At 38.2% G+C, this 15,821-nt stretch overlaps 1 protein-coding gene across 5 annotated transcripts in view; it reads right to left on the bottom strand.

The window, feature by feature from the left end:
- Positions 1-906: 906 nt before the first annotated feature.
- COMMD10 (COMM domain containing 10) overlaps positions 907-15,821 on the bottom strand; it is a 217,689-nt gene continuing 202,774 nt past the window's right edge. For all 5 annotated transcript variants that reach the window (XM_003980668.5, XM_045057806.1, XM_045057812.1 and 2 more), the window contains 2 exons: positions 2,298-2,357; positions 907-1,119 (listed from right to left, as the gene is read on the bottom strand). In XM_003980668.5, the coding sequence (XP_003980717.2) occupies positions 1,081-1,119; positions 2,298-2,357 (99 nt within the window). In that variant the 3' untranslated portion in view covers positions 907-1,080. The remainder of the gene's footprint in view (positions 1,120-2,297; positions 2,358-15,821) is intronic.

The following is a 15,821-nucleotide window of genomic DNA, read 5'->3' as shown; positions in this document are numbered from 1 at the left end:
AGCATAAAACACTGTGGACTTCAACTAATTCTAAAACATAAAAATTTTATTGACTAAAATTAACATATTTACAGAAATAAAGTGTCAAAGGTATCTGTTTCAAAATTTTAAGGATACCCATATTTCACACTCACTACAATTATTTTTACTTACGATCTGAATCTGTCTTCCATACTATGAAGTGAATCATTATTAACTTGCAGTACAAAGAAAAGAGCACAAAAACCTAGACTATTATTAAATCATTACACTCAGAGAAAAAATTAAAGTGCACAGAGAAGCTCACACTGGAATCAACTGATGTACCACAACCAGCTCTAGTTTAAATTTCTTTCCTATGTTACTTCCCAACCAAACATACTCATTATATTCAAGGAAAAAGGAAGTTTCTGATTGCATTTGGTTCTGTTCTTGCTTTTGTTAATATAAATAGCCGCATTCTGTATTCCGAGGTACACATTATACTTTGCATCCATGGACTATCCACGAACCCTCCTTGATACATAAAGGTGTCATCAAAAATGTAAAAAATAAACAGGTCAGGCAATAAAGCAAAAACAAGACAATAAAAACAGTATGGTATTTACTGCTGTTTCATTTATTTTTTTTCCCTTAAAATTTAAAAAATGTTTTTATTTATTTTTGAGAGAGACGGACAGAGCATGAGCAGGGGAGGGGCAGAGAGAGAGGGAGACACAGAATCTGAAGCAGGCTCCAGGCTCTGAGCTGTCAGCAGAGAGCCCGACGCAGGGCTCGAACTTGGAACTGTGAGATCATGACCTGAGCGGAAATCGGAGGCTTAACCAAATGAGCCACCCAAGCACCCCTATTGCTGTTTCCTTTAAAGCAAAAGTATTCTTAACAACTGTTTGCCGCTGGTTCAAAGAACGAGGGGATGTGTCCTAGAAGCTCTGGAAACAATGATCTCCCTTGGCGGTTATTTCTCTCAGAAGTGATAAGCCGGGTAATTTACAAGAAGAAAGCTACTGAATCCTTCTGAAAACACAACCTGGCAGTCTATCTTCAGGGCGGAATGATGAGGTGGCAAGAGTGTGATGGGGAAACCAGTCTTCGAGAACATCACGTCAGGGAATCCAGCTGTGCTTGTATGGTCTCCAGCTATTTATAAAGATAAAACAAGAGAACAAGTTGCTGAAAGCAGAGAAATGCTATGAAGGTTTGTTCAGAAACTTGCAAATAGAAGGGAAAGAATGGCAGTGGCAACCGTGCATATTAAATCCATTTACACAGCAACAGATGAAGCAGGCAGAAAAGTTTTCTTCTTATGTGAAGATATTACAATTCACGCCTGCAATTTAAGTTTGCAAATTTGTAAAGGAGGATTTCTAAACATGGTTTGGGGTGTCTGGGTGGCTTAGTCAGTTAAGCATCCGACTTGGCTCAGGTCATGGCCTCACAGTTTGTGAGTTTGAGCCCCGCGTCAGGCTCTGGGCCGATGGCTTGGAGCATGGAGCCCGCTTCAGATTCTGTGTCTTCCTCTCTCTCTGCCCCCATTTGTGCGTGCTCGCTCTCTCTCTCAAAAATAACTAGACATTAAAAAAAAAAAAAAAAAAACCTGGGGCACCTGGGTGGTTCAGTCTGTTGAGCATCCAACTTGGCTCAGGTCATGATCCCACAGTTCATGAGTTTGAGCCCCCACATAAGGCTCTGTGCTGATGGCTCGGAGCCTGGACCCTGCTTCAGATTCTGTGTCTCCTTCTCTCTCTTTGCCCCTCCACTCGTTCTCTCTCTCTCTCTCTCAAAAATAAAAAAAAAATACACTTAAAAAAAAAAGGGTAAATACAGTTTTAAATATACTCAGCTGTTTTAATTTAAGTGATCACTACACAAGATTTCTGAAGGTGGGGAAGAGGAGGAGGGGGAGTACATTTCCCTGGATTACAAAGTCAGTATTTGTAAAGAAACATAACATGCACTCAAAGTTAAATCTTTACAGTTTGGCACCTCCCTTTTTCCTTGGGCCCAGAATTAAAATATTTAATGTTAAATTATAAAGTGCCAGTGTGGCTAGGTACCACATAGTTCATTCCTTAATGCTTTACATTAAAGTAATAATCCTATTGCCTTAATTAAAACCATTTCCACTTTCTTCCTGATTTAGGCTGTCAGATTCTCTCCATCTCCACAAAGCTTCCTGCTGTGAAACATAAGGTGTTTACAAGGGATGTTTAAAGAACTTAGCGCCATAATAGGGCATTTAAAAATAAGGATTCATAAAAATGAAGGAAACATTATGCAAAACCCCACACAGCAGAAATTATTTGAAAAATACAGACCTTGTTATAGAAATCAAACAACTCCTGGTGACTGAATTCCACAAGAACTTTCTCCATGCTCTGCAAGGAAGAACAAGAAAGAAGAAAGAATTCAGTTGTACGCAATTTGCATTGCATTTTTTTTTCTTTCTCTCTCTGGCTGGCCCCAGAAGATGCCCTATTATTCTCTGAGTGGTTTAAAAAAAAAACAAAACAAAACACTCACCTGCTCTACTCAACCCCACTGTTCCTAGAACTCACAGCTGCACTTAATAATGTTCCACTTTTAGCAAAAGGTTTCAACTCTAGAGGGACATCTGTTCTTTAAAGTTGACTCCACAGAGGTTAATAAAATATAAGCCGGCAAGAGAACAATTTCATTATCTTTTTTTTTTTTTTTCTAGACCGAGATACGTGAGATTGTATTTCATTTTTCTCAGCAGTCCATTTGAAATCGAGTAAATACCATCACACAAAGACATTGGAGGCGGCACGTCTGATTGAACTCATCTAGGCATTAATGCCTCCCGTCAGCACAGCTGCTGCCTCTACGCATTAATCTAGCAGTTATGATCTTAACATGCTGAGATGGTTACCTTTCCTAATGTACGGACTCAGCAAAAGTTCGCAATTAACATGACAGCTTCAAAGCGGAGACTCAAACACGCTCTTTCCTTTTGCTCCAGACGTGACGGGGAACCTTCCTGGGTGCTGTGGGCACCAAGGAATACTGTGCACGTACGTGTGATGGTGCAGCAAAGCGCAGCGGTAATCCAGCCCACCCCAAGCTACTTTTGGTTCGTTTTGTAAACTGAGGCATCACTTTGAGTAGTTTCTGAAGATCGGCTAAACATGTCTTTATTTTTATTTGTTTTTAATTTAAATTCAAGTTAGTTAACAAACAGTGTAGTCTTGGTTTCAGGAGCAGAACCCAGTGATTCCTCTCTTACATAGGACACCCCGTGCTCATCGCAAAAAGTGCCCTTTTAATGCCCATCACGCATTTAGCTCATCCCCCACCTCCTCTGCAACAACTCTTAGTTTGTTCTCTGTACTTAAGAGTCTCTTTACTCTTTACTCAAGGTGCCTTTGGGAACTGAAAGTTAATAAGGAGAGAAAGCCAAGGACGTGCTACCCGCTCTGACCAGACTGGCACCAGGGAAGGCACCTGGGTGGCTCAGTTAGCTAAGTGACTGACTTCAGCTCAGGTCTTGATCTCACTGTTAAGGGTTCGAGCCCCGTGTCGGGCTCTATGCTGACAGCTTGGAGCCTGGAGCCTGCCTCAGATTCTATGACTCCCTCTCTCTCTGCCCCTCCCTGCTCGTACTCTTTTTCTCTCTCTCTCTCAAAAACAAATAACATTAAAAAAAAAAAAAACCCAAAACAGGCACCAGGAACTGAAGAACTGGACAAATGTTGAAAACAACATTAATTCATGTACTTAATCGCTTGTGATCATTTCCAACATTCTCTTAATTCTACTTCTCAGTTTCTATGGCTACTTTTTTTCCCTTTGTTTTATCTGTTGGTTTTTTTTTTCCTGATTTCTTTTTTTAAGTTTATTTACTTATTTATTTTGAAAGAGACAGAGACAGCACAAGCAGGGTAGGGGCAGAGAGAAGGAGAGAAAGAGAATCCCAAGCAGGCTCTGTGCTGCCAGCGCAGAACCTGATGCAGGGCTCAAGCTCGCAAACCATGAGACCATGATCTGAGCCAAAACCAAGAGTCAGAGGCTCAACCAAGTGAGCCACCGAGGCATCCTGGTTTTAAGGATTTCCATTTCTGTTGACAAAGCCAGCATTTTCAAAACAAGTTCACTCCAGCACACCCCAGGAGAGTCGATGGGGCTATCTTCAGATACAGCATTTCCTTTTTCAAAAAAGCCAACGCACCGGAGCGCCTGGGTGGCTCAGTCGGTTGAGCGTCCGACTTCAGCTCAGGTCACGATCTCGAGGTCCGTGAGTTCGAGCCCCACGTCAGGCTCTGGGCTGATGGCTCAGAGCCTGGAGCCTGCTTCCGATTCTGTGTCTCCCCCTGTCTCTCTGCCCCTCCCCCGTTCATGCTCTGTCTCTCTCTGTCTCAAAAATAAATAAATGTTAAAAAAAAAAAAAAAAAGCCAAGGCACAGAGGATCAAATTCCACACTTCTTCCTTTTCTCTAGTAATACCTACTAGAAGAGTTAAACTTTAAAATGAATAAGGACACAAAGCTGCTTTAAAGCCTCATCCTTTAAATGATTAAAAAAAAAAAAAAAAAGTAGGCTAACTGCCACACATCATTAAACCCCAGAGGTTGAGATCAGCATTATCTAGCAGTGCTGTATTTCTTTCCAGCAGTTAAAGGGAGAGGGCAGGCCTCAGTTTACCCTATGGAAAATCAAGGCAAGTTCATTACTCTCTCCACAATCCAACTGTTAGGAGGGACTGAAGACTGAATTAGTATGTGAACAAGTGATTTGCTGTATGGATACTTACAGGTAGTGGTCAAGCTAGGTTCTTGTTTCCTGAATTTTGCTTTGTTTCAAGGTAGTGTTTTTCTAAAATGTTACACTGAGGAAAGGGAAGGAAGGCAACTTTGAAAACATACTTCTTGAAATAACAATAGCTAAAATGATGTGTGTACATACACACACACATGTGAGTATGTGTATGTATGTATACATATATGTATACATTGGGAGAGATATGTATATATTGTCTTGGTTTATTGAAATACTTAGCCCCAAGAAGGGAAAATGCTGATACCTGAGATAAAATATGCAAAGAACTTATACTGATGTCTGGTAGGTATAATCACTGGTAGCCATTATCATTATCATTTCCCATTCAACCTGCAATGATTTAGGGAAGACCAGGAGAATTCTGGAGAATACAGGAATGGTTTTAAGTGTTGCATATCTACGTGTATAGAGATTATCCTTAGAATTTGAGAAGCTATGTTTACCCAAGGGGTGGCCAAGGGCAGTTGTTTTAGGGGGGGGGTCATGATGGAATTTAGTTGTGTAGGACAAAAAGGAAAGGGGGCTGGCTAAAACTCAATTCCATAATGTCATGCTCTGACATGAACTTCATGGAGTCCAAGAATTCTAAATTCAAATCTTTCCTTCTGGGACATTACTGAAGGTATATTATCACAAAAAGAGCATAGGTTGCATCTATTTAATAGTTTGAGAGCTTTATTTATGACATTAAATTTCGGTATATGGCCCATGGCCTCCATTTTTACTCATGCTTTAGGTCCCGCACATATTAGGAACAGGTGTGGTCAAATCTTTCCTTGGACCGTGACATTTTTCAGAGGAAAACACACTCTGAGCTTTATTTGAGAATGTAATTAGAAAGTCACAAATGTGCTTTATCAAACCACAATCAACTCTCTACCTGCATTGCTCATTCTGCAGAGAATGTATGGAAGATTCTTTTCACTAAGGAAGCATGTTTTCAAACAACTTCTCTTTAGTTTCATGTCCGGTCACAAATCAGTGGCAGTCCAGACCCAACAAAAATGTAAGAAATGCATTAAGTTAAATGTCAGTCCAATTATTGGTATTTCAGGGGTGCTTGTGCTTGGATTGTTTAGCTCTGTAAACACTCCAAGACTTTGACTCAACTCATGGTTCATTAATATCTTTGTTAAGGCAAGAAGAGAAAATGAAACTGAAATTCAAAAATGCCATCTCAGCTATCAGTAGCAGCTCTAACAATAGGCTTTCAGAAGGACTATGTAGAAAATCCTGGCTACTGTAGTTTTATAGGCTGTATTTGACAATGGGTTTAAATATCCATGTGCTTCCTGTCTATCACTGTCAATAGATAATGAGACTTGACTATTTGGTCCTATTTTTTTTTCCCCTAAAGAGTCAGAAAGATAGTCTGGATAATAAAAAGTAGCCTGTTATGTCATAGTAAATAAGAAGAGAAATATCTTTGTGACATAAAACTACAGTGGCAAATAATCACAATGCACTGTCATCTTGTCAATCATATATGGTAAGTATTTTAAACTTGAACTACATACCTCTAAATCACACATGTGTATTTTTCATATGTGTGCATATATATACACATCTTTAGATAGTACTGTGCCTCACTTTTTACATAGTCAAATGTTTAGGAAAAAGTTTATGAGAACATTATATCCCCATTCTTCCAGTAATTAGATACAAAAGATATTTACATATAAGGCAAACTATATTTTAAGTTAAAAGAATTTAAAAAAATGAGAATTCTAACAGAGAGTTTATACTGTCTTCCAGAGGAATATAATAACTAGGTAAGTACTAAAAATTATTTCTGGAAGGGCTTTTCATTGCTTGTGTGTTTAACAGGCCTATCAATGGATACTGCTATTATCCAGGATAGCTCATGGGTAACATTTACTAGATTTGGTGGAAAAAAAAAAAAGAAGTAAATTCAGACATAAAGGAAGAAAATGACAGTAATACAATAATAGTAGGGGACTTTAGCAACCCACTTACTTCGATGGATAGATCATCTAGACAGAAAATCAATAAGAAACACTGGCCTTAAACAACACATTACATCAGTTGGACTTAACTGACATATAAAACATTCTACCCCAAAACAGAATACATATTCTTCTGAAGTGAACATGGAACATGTTGTAGGAAAGGTTACATGTTAGGTCACAAAACAAGTCTTAATAAATTTAAGAAGACTGAAATCATATCAAGCATCTTTTCCTACCATAATGGTATGAAAATAAAATCAATGACAAGAAGAGAACTACAAAAACCATAAACATGTGGAGGCTAAACAACATGATAATAAACAAACAATGAGACAACAGAGAAAGAATAAATAAATACCATGAGACAAATAAAGATGGGAACACAACAGTTCAAAATCTATGGGACACAGGAAAAGTACTTTAAGAGGGAAGTTTATGGCAATACATACCCATCCTAAGAAACGAGAAAAAATTTAAGACAAACAATCTAACCTTACACCTAAAGGAACTAGAAAGAGAACAAGCAAAACCCAAAGTTAGTATAAGGAAGAAAATAATAAATATCAAAGTGGAAATACATGAAATAGAGACAAAAAAAAAAATCAACGAAACTAAGAGCTAGTTCTTTGAAAAGACAAACAAAATTGTTAAACTTTTAGCCAGACTCCTCAAGAAAAAAAAAGAGGGCCCAAATAAATAAAATCAGAAAGGAAAGGGGAGAAATTACAACCAATTCTGCAGAAATACACAGGATCATAAGACACTACTACAAACAATTATATGCCAAAAAATGGGATAACCTAGAACAAATGGGTAAATTCCTAGAAACATACAATCTTCCAAGACTCAGTCCAGAAGAAATAGAATATGTTGACTCATGACTAGTATTGAAATTCAATCAGTAAAAAAATAAACAAAACAAAAAAACCTCCCTAGAAACAAAAGTCCAGGACCTGATAGCTTCACAGGTGAATTCTACCAAATATTTAAAGAAGAGTTAATGCCTACCCTTCTGAAACTATTCCAAGAAAAGGAAGAAGGAATTCTTCCAGACAATGCTTCTGTGAGGCCAGCATTACCCACATACTAAAATCAGACAAAGCCACCATAAAAAAAGAACACTACAGGCCATTATCCCTGAGGAACATTGATACAAAAATCCTCAACAACATATTAGCAACTGATTTTAACCATACATTAAAAGGATCACACGCCATGGTCAGGTAGAACTTATTCCCAGAATGCAAAGATGGTTGAACATCACCAATTAATCAGTGTGGTACACCACACTAACAAAAAAGGATAAAAATCATAGGATCATCTCAATAGGTGCAGGAGATGTATTAGATAAAATTCAACATATATGTATGATAAAAAGTCCCAACAGAGTGGATACAGAGGGAATGTACCTATGAAAGACCCACAGTAAACATCTTACTCAGTGGTGAAAAGCTGATAGCTTTTCCTGTTAAGATCAGTAAGAGCCAAGGATGCCACTCTAGCCACTTTTATTCAACACAGTATTAGAAGTTCTAGCCAAAGTATTTGTACAAGAAAAAGGAATAAAAAGCATCCAAATTGAAAAAGAAGATGTAAAACTCTCACTATTAGCAGATGACATGATACTAAATATATAGAACCTTAATAAAAGACTCCACCAAAAAAACTATTAGAGCTAATAAATTCAATAAAATTGAAGGATACAAAATTAACATATGAGTCTGTATATACAATATGCGTAAATGTAATTGTATAACTTACGTACTATATATAAATTGTAATCTATACAATTACAACAAAATATCAGAGGGGCCCCTCGGTGGCTCAGTTGGGTAAGCATCCAACTTTGGCATAGGACATGATCTCACAGTTTGTGAGTTCAAGCCCTGCATTGGGCCCTGTGCGGACAGCTCAGAGCCTGGGGCCTACTTCAGATTCTGTGGCTCTCTCTCTCTCTCTGCCCCTCCCCTGCTTGTGCTCTATCACTCTCAACAATAAATTGTAATAAAAAAAAAATACAACAAAATAACAGAAAGAGAAATTTAAAAAACAATACTATTCACAATTGCTTCAAAAGGAATAAAATACCTAGTAATAAATCTAATCAAGGAGGTAAAAGAGCTGTACTCTAAGAACTACAACACATTGATGAAAGAAATTGGAAATGACACAAATAAATGTAAAGATGTTCTTGCTCATGGATTGGAAGAAATAACATCATTGAAATGTTATTACCCAAAGCGATCTGCAGGTTCAATGCAATTCCTATCAAAATATCAATGGCACCTTTCACAAAAACAGAACAAACAATCCTAAAATTTGTATGGAACCAAAAAAGACCCCAAATAACTTAAAGCAATCTTGAATAAGAAATGGAACTAGAAGTATCACAATCCCAGATATCAAGATATAGTACAAAGCTGTAGTCATCAACCCAGCATGGCAGTGGCACGTAAGTAGACACATACATAAACAGAACAGAATGGAGAGGCCAGAAATACTATGCTTGTACAGTCAATTAGTCTTCAAAAAAGGAGTCAAGGGCATACAACAGAGGAAAGACAGTCTCTTCAATAAATGGTGTTGGGGAACCAGGACAACTTCATGCTAAAGAATAAAACTGGACCACCTTCTTACACCATATACAAAAATAAACTCCAAACAGACTAAAGACTTAAATATTAAGACTGAAAATCATAAAACTACCAGGAGAAAACACAGGCAGTAAGCTCTTAGAAATCAGTCTGAGCATTATTATTTTGGCTCTGTCTCCCCATGCAAGGGCAGTAAGAGCAAAAGTAGGCAAATGGGACCACATCAAACTACAAAGATTTTGTACGGTCAAGGAAACCATCAACAACAACAACAAAAAGCAAGCTACTGAGTGAGAGAAGATACTGCAAATGATATAACTGACAAGGGGTTAATAACCAAAACATATAAAAAAAACTCACACAACCACCAGCAAAACCCCAAACATTATGATTAAAAAATGGGCAGAGGAACAGAATAGACATTTCTCCAGATGGCCTACAGACGCATGAAAAGATGCTCAACATCACTAGTCATCAGGGAAATGCAAATCAAAACCACAACGAAATACCACCTCACGACTTGTCAGAATGGCCATTAACAAAAAGACAAGAGACAACAAGTGTTGGTGAGGATGAGGAGAAAAGGGAACCCTCATGCACTGTTGGTGGAAATATAAATTGGTGCAGCCTCAACAGAAAACAGTATGAAGTTTCCTCAAAAAATTAAAAATAGACCCACCATTTGCTATGGTCTAGTAAATCCAATTCTGGAAGTTTATGGAAAAAAAAAAAAAAAACAACCCAACAAAAAACAAATCACCAATCTGAAGAGATACATTCACAACTATGTTCACTGAACATTATTTATAATAGCCATCATCAGATGAATGATCCATCAACAGATGAATGGAGAAGATATGGTGTATATATATTCACCAGGGAATATTACTCATAAAAAACAATGAAATCTTGCTTTTTTTGAAAACATGGATGGGCCTAGAGGGTATTATGGTAAGTGAAATAAGTCAAACAGAAAGGCAAATAGTATGTAATTTCACTTATAAGTGGAATATAAAAACTAAAACAAACGAACAAACAGAAAGAGACTCATAGATACAGAGGACAATCTGGTGATCGCCAGTGGGCAGAGAGGGGAGGGGTAGGTGAAACAGGGAAAGGGGATTAAAAGGTACAAAAAACTTTCATTTATAAAATAAGTAAGACACAGGAATACTATGTACAGCATAGGGAATATAGTTAATAATATGTTCTAATTATGTATGGTGACAGATGGTAGCTCGATTTATCATGGTGATCACTTTGTAATGTACAAAAAGGGGATCACTAATGTTGCATAACTGAAACTATAGGTGACCCTTGATCAACATGGGGGTTAGGGGTGCTGGCCCCCCATGTAGTGGAAAATCCATATGTAACATTTGACTCTGTCAAAACCTAACTACTAATAGCCCACTGTTGACCGGAAGTTCATTAATGTATATTCTGTAAGTTACATGAGCTATATACTGCTTTTACTTTATATACTATATGTATGTACCATAAAGTAAGCTACAAAAAAGGAAACGTTAAGGAAATCACAAGGAAGAGAAAACACATTTACAGTGCTATACTATATTTAAGAAGAAAAATCTGTACCTAAGTGGACTGGCACAGTTCAAACTCATATTGTTCAAGGGTTAACTATAATATAGTATTGCACATCAACTATATTTTAAGAAAAAGAAAAGAAAAAGAAAATTCACCCTAGGGCTTTAGCTGTAATGGGTAACTCCCAGGAAAACTCTTCATAGAGATGGACCACATACGTCCCACAAAAATTGTTTGGTTGTATGTTTTTATATCATTCCCTTTTCCTGTTAATATGGATAACATTAAATTCCATAAATGTGATTTTTTTTATTTATTTATTTATTTATTTATTTATTTATTTATTTATTTTGAGGGAGAGAGACAGACAGACAGAAAGAGTACACATGAGCAGGGGAGAGGGGCAGAGGGAGAGAGAAAATTCCAAGCAGGCTCCATACTCAGTGTGGCTTGACACTGGGCTCAATTCCACGACCCTGGGATCAAGATCCAAGCCAAACCAAGAGTTGGATGCTCAACTGACTGAGCCACCCAGACGCCCCATAAATGTGATTTTAAATAGAAAGCACTGCAGTTGTTTTTCTCACACGAATAAAGAACAGGCTCATGTGGTTATATACATTCTCAAAGTCCTGACACTGGTAACATTTCAAAACACTTTCACCTACATTACTTCGCATTAACTTTAAAATAGTCCAAGGAGGTGGGCATGTCATACAATATGACCCTTTAACAGATGAGGGCACAGAGGCACACTGTGGTAAGAAAGCCACCTAAGGAAAACAACCATGTAACAATGGACAATGAACTAGAAGAGTCAGAGCTGGAAATTAAGGCCTATTCAGGACTGTTTCTTAATGTGACACAAAATACAGAGAACAGTATCAATAGGTAAATGTCACTAGGAAAAAAAGGGCAGTAATTTATGATAGCCAACTAGGTCAAGATATTATTATACATTCCCTTCCACATAAATGAAGAATTTTTCAAACATAAAAGTGAAGTCGGTAAATAAGATAGTTGTGTGTGTGTGTGTGTGTGTGTGTGTGTGTGTGTCTGTGTGTCTGTGTGTTAGTTTGCTTTGTTGCTACTGTTTGGTTGGGAGGAGAGAGGGTGGGTGATTTGTATGGAGTCATCCACACTACTGAATGGTCCCTTTTTTGAGACAAAAGTACCAGTACTCAAGATGTTTTGCAGGCTATTGTAAAAAAAATTTTTTTAATGTTTACTTATTTTTGAGAGACAAAGACAGAATGTGAATGGGTTAGGGGCAGAGAGAGAGGGAGACACAGAAGCAGAAGTAGGCTCCAGGCTCTGAGCTGTCAACACAGAGCCCGATGAGGGTCTCGAACTCACGAGCTGTGAGATCATGACCTGAGCCAAAGTCGGATGCTCAACCGACTGAGCCACCCAGGCGCCCCTTTGCAGGCTATTATAAATGATACTTGCTCATGTGACAAAAAAGCAGAATAACGTTTTTCTTACTCTACACAATCCTCCTAGATCTTTTTTTTTTAAATGTTTATTTATTTTGAGAGGGAGCACGTGCATGCATCAGTGGTGGAAAGGCAGAGAGAGAGGGGGAGAGAGAATCCCAAGCAGGCTCCGCACTGCCAGCCCAGAGCCTGATAAAGGGCTCGATCTCATGACCATGAGATCATGACCTGACCCAAAATCTAGAGTCAGACACTTAACCGACTGAGCCACCCAAGCACCCCTCGGATCCAACTTTCTGTTTTTATTTCCCACAAGGCCCTCTCGCCACCACCCTCCACCCCTGCCCACCAAAAGACCTCTGTGCTCTAAGCAAACTATTGTGCTCATTCTCTCCCCGATATCCTACACTTTCCTGCCGGTTTTTATTCATGTGGTCTCCTCCTTCCAGATGGACTGTACTTCTAAATGGTAAGTCAAGACAAAAAAGCTAAAAGAAAATACATGCAAACTTCTCCATAATCTTGGCATATATAGAGACTCCTTTAAAAAGACATGAAGATATGTGTTAGTTCACAAGTAAGCTGTGAGCAGATATACCAACTCTAAAGAAAATGACTAATAAATGAAAATATATTAAAATCTAAAACTTCCATTCATCAGGACACATCAAAAGACTAAAAGGTAAGCCACAGAGACTCAATCAAGAATATACAAAAATTACTACAAATTAATGAAAAAAGAGGCAAAACGCCATTGAAAAGTGGACAAGAACATGTACCCAATCATTGCGTTGTACATCCAAAACTAACACAGAGTTGTGTCAATTATAACTCATTAAGGCAAAAAAGAAAGCCACCTAGGTGGCAGTGTTAGGCTGCAGTGAAGAAAGAAACTATCAGTTCTAGGCACTATATATACATTTACATAATGAGCCACAGAGACAAACTATCATGATGCCACATGAGATTCTTAAAAGGGACTCCAGCTAATGTGCTGCCCTGGAAACCTGGCTCTGGGGGGAATACAAGTGGGAAAGAAACTAACAATTACAGACAGTCCTCCTCTTGGTAGGTTTCCCGGAAGTTTCCCTGCAGAGAGGGGTACCTCCAGGCTGCTCAAGAGTGCCCTGGCTTGGGGCGCCTGGGTGGCGCAGTCGGTTGGGCGTCCGACTTCAGCCAGGTCACGATCTCACGGTCTGTGAGTTCGAGCCCCGCGTCGGGCTCTGGGTTGATGGCTCAGAGCCTGGAGCCTGTTTCCGATTCTGTGTCTCCCTCTCTCTCTGCCCCTCCCCCGTTCATGCTCTGTCTCTCTCTGTCCCAAAAATAAATAAACGTTGAAAAAAAAAATTAAAAAAAAAAAAAAAAAAAAAAAAAAAAAAAAAAAGAGTGCCCTGGCTTGACAGTCTTGCTCTGATTAAAAAAAAACAACAACAAAAGCAAAAGAAGACAAGAAAAAAGAAAGAAGAAAAAAAAGAAGACAAGAGACTTGATCAGTCACTTCGCAAAAGCTGAGGTCCAAAGAGCCAAAACCACAGTAACACATATTAGTAACCATACTGCTGGAAGGAGTGGAAATCTGTATAATTATTGTGAAAACTTCTTTGGTATAATTTACTAGAGCTGAATACACTCATGCCCCATTACATCCAAATTTACACCTAAGTATGAGCGTTGTGCTCAATAGAAATGTGCACATTTGGACACCATGAAACAGGTATGAGAACGCTGATAACACCAATATTCAAAAGAACCAAAAAACGGAAGTAATGAGTTTCTTTCAACAGAAGAATGTATAAATCAACTGTAGTACAGCAACAATGCAGACATGAAAATAAACTAGAGCTAAATACGACAGCATGCATAACTCTCAAACATAATGTTAAAAGTCAGAGGAAGGCACAGAAGACACATTGATTGGTTTCATTTATGTGGGGATTTAAAAAACAATAGTAAAAAAGGTTTCAGAGACAAACGATTGGGTGGTACAACCATCCAAGCTATAAAGTAACAAAGCAACAAAGATGTTACCAGAAGTATCTGAGTAGTGATCACCTCTGGGTGACTGGAGAAAGGAGGTCATAATTGAGGGGAGGCCATTCTGACGTAATGGCAATAATGTATATATTTCTCGATCTTGGTGGTGGGTAAAAGGTGCTTTTTTTTTCTTATGACAAATCACTGTGCTCTTTTTCTGTATGTGTGCTATATTTTCCCAGTTAAAAAAAAATAATAATGGCATTGCTAGGTGTAAAATTCATTCATTCATTCTTACTCAACAAATACGAATTAAAAGCCTACAAGGGTTGTTCTAGGCACTACATATACATTTACATATTGAGCGACAGAGACAAAAATGTCCCACTTTCTAGTTGATGAAGACAGAAAACAAACAAGATTTGTGATAATAATAACGGTAACAATCCATATACATACATATAGAAATGTCTGTTGGTGTTAAGTGCTAGGAAGAAAAAGCAAGGATAGAGAATGTGTTTGGAGGTAGGAGGAGATTCAGTGGTAGGTGGTCAGAAAAGGTCTCACTGAAATGGTGACATCTGAGTTAAGATTTAAAAGAAGTGAGGAAGAAAAAAGACAATTCACAGAATGGAAGAAAATACTGCAAATCACTGTCTAATAAGAGTCTAATACCAAGAATATATAAAGAGCTCTTATAATTCAACAACAAAAAGACAAGCCCAATTAAAAAAAAATTTTAATGTTTGCTTATTTTTGAGAGAGAGACAGAGACAGAGTGCAAGTGGGAGAGGGGCAGAGAGAGAGGGAGAGACAGAATCTGAAGCAGATTCCAGGCTCTAAGCTCTCAGCACAGAGCCTGACGTGGGGCTCAAACCCACAAACCCAGAGATCATGACCTGAGCTGAATTCGGATGCTTAATTGAATGAGTGACCCAGGCGCCCCAAGCCCAATTTTAAAAAGGCAAAGGACTGGAACAGACATTTGTTCAAAAAAGATATGCAAATGGTTAAGTAAGCACATGAAAAGATATTCGAAATCCTAAGTCATTAGGGAAATGCAAATCAAAACTGCAATGAGACAGCTCTTCACACTTAGTAAGAAGGATATATGGTAAAACCTTGGATTGGGAGTAACTTGTCCTGCAAGTGTTCCACAAGACGAGCAAACATTTCTGATAAATTTTTTAATTTGATAAATGACTGACGTCTCACAATACAAGTAGTATGTGATGCTGAATGTCACATGATCACAGCTGAGCCAACGGTTTTTGAAATTCGCTTTGATATGAGCACTATGGATTACAACCATGTTTCCGAAATGCACTGTGCTCACAAACCAAGGTTTTACTGTTATTTTTTTTAAATGGGGAGGGTTGGGGTGGAGAACAAGTGTTGGTGAGGACACAGGGAAATTGGAATCCACATACATTGCTAGTGAGAATATAGAATGGTGCAGCAGCTGTGGAAAGCACTGGCCATTCCTGAAAAAGTTAAAGAAAGAATTTCCATATGACCCAGCA

Source organism: Felis catus, chromosome A1 (genome assembly GCF_018350175.1).
Source record: "Felis catus isolate Fca126 chromosome A1, F.catus_Fca126_mat1.0, whole genome shotgun sequence".
Classification (NCBI taxonomy): domain Eukaryota; kingdom Metazoa; phylum Chordata; class Mammalia; order Carnivora; family Felidae; genus Felis; species Felis catus.
This window is presented reverse-complemented; position numbering and strand designations above follow the sequence as displayed.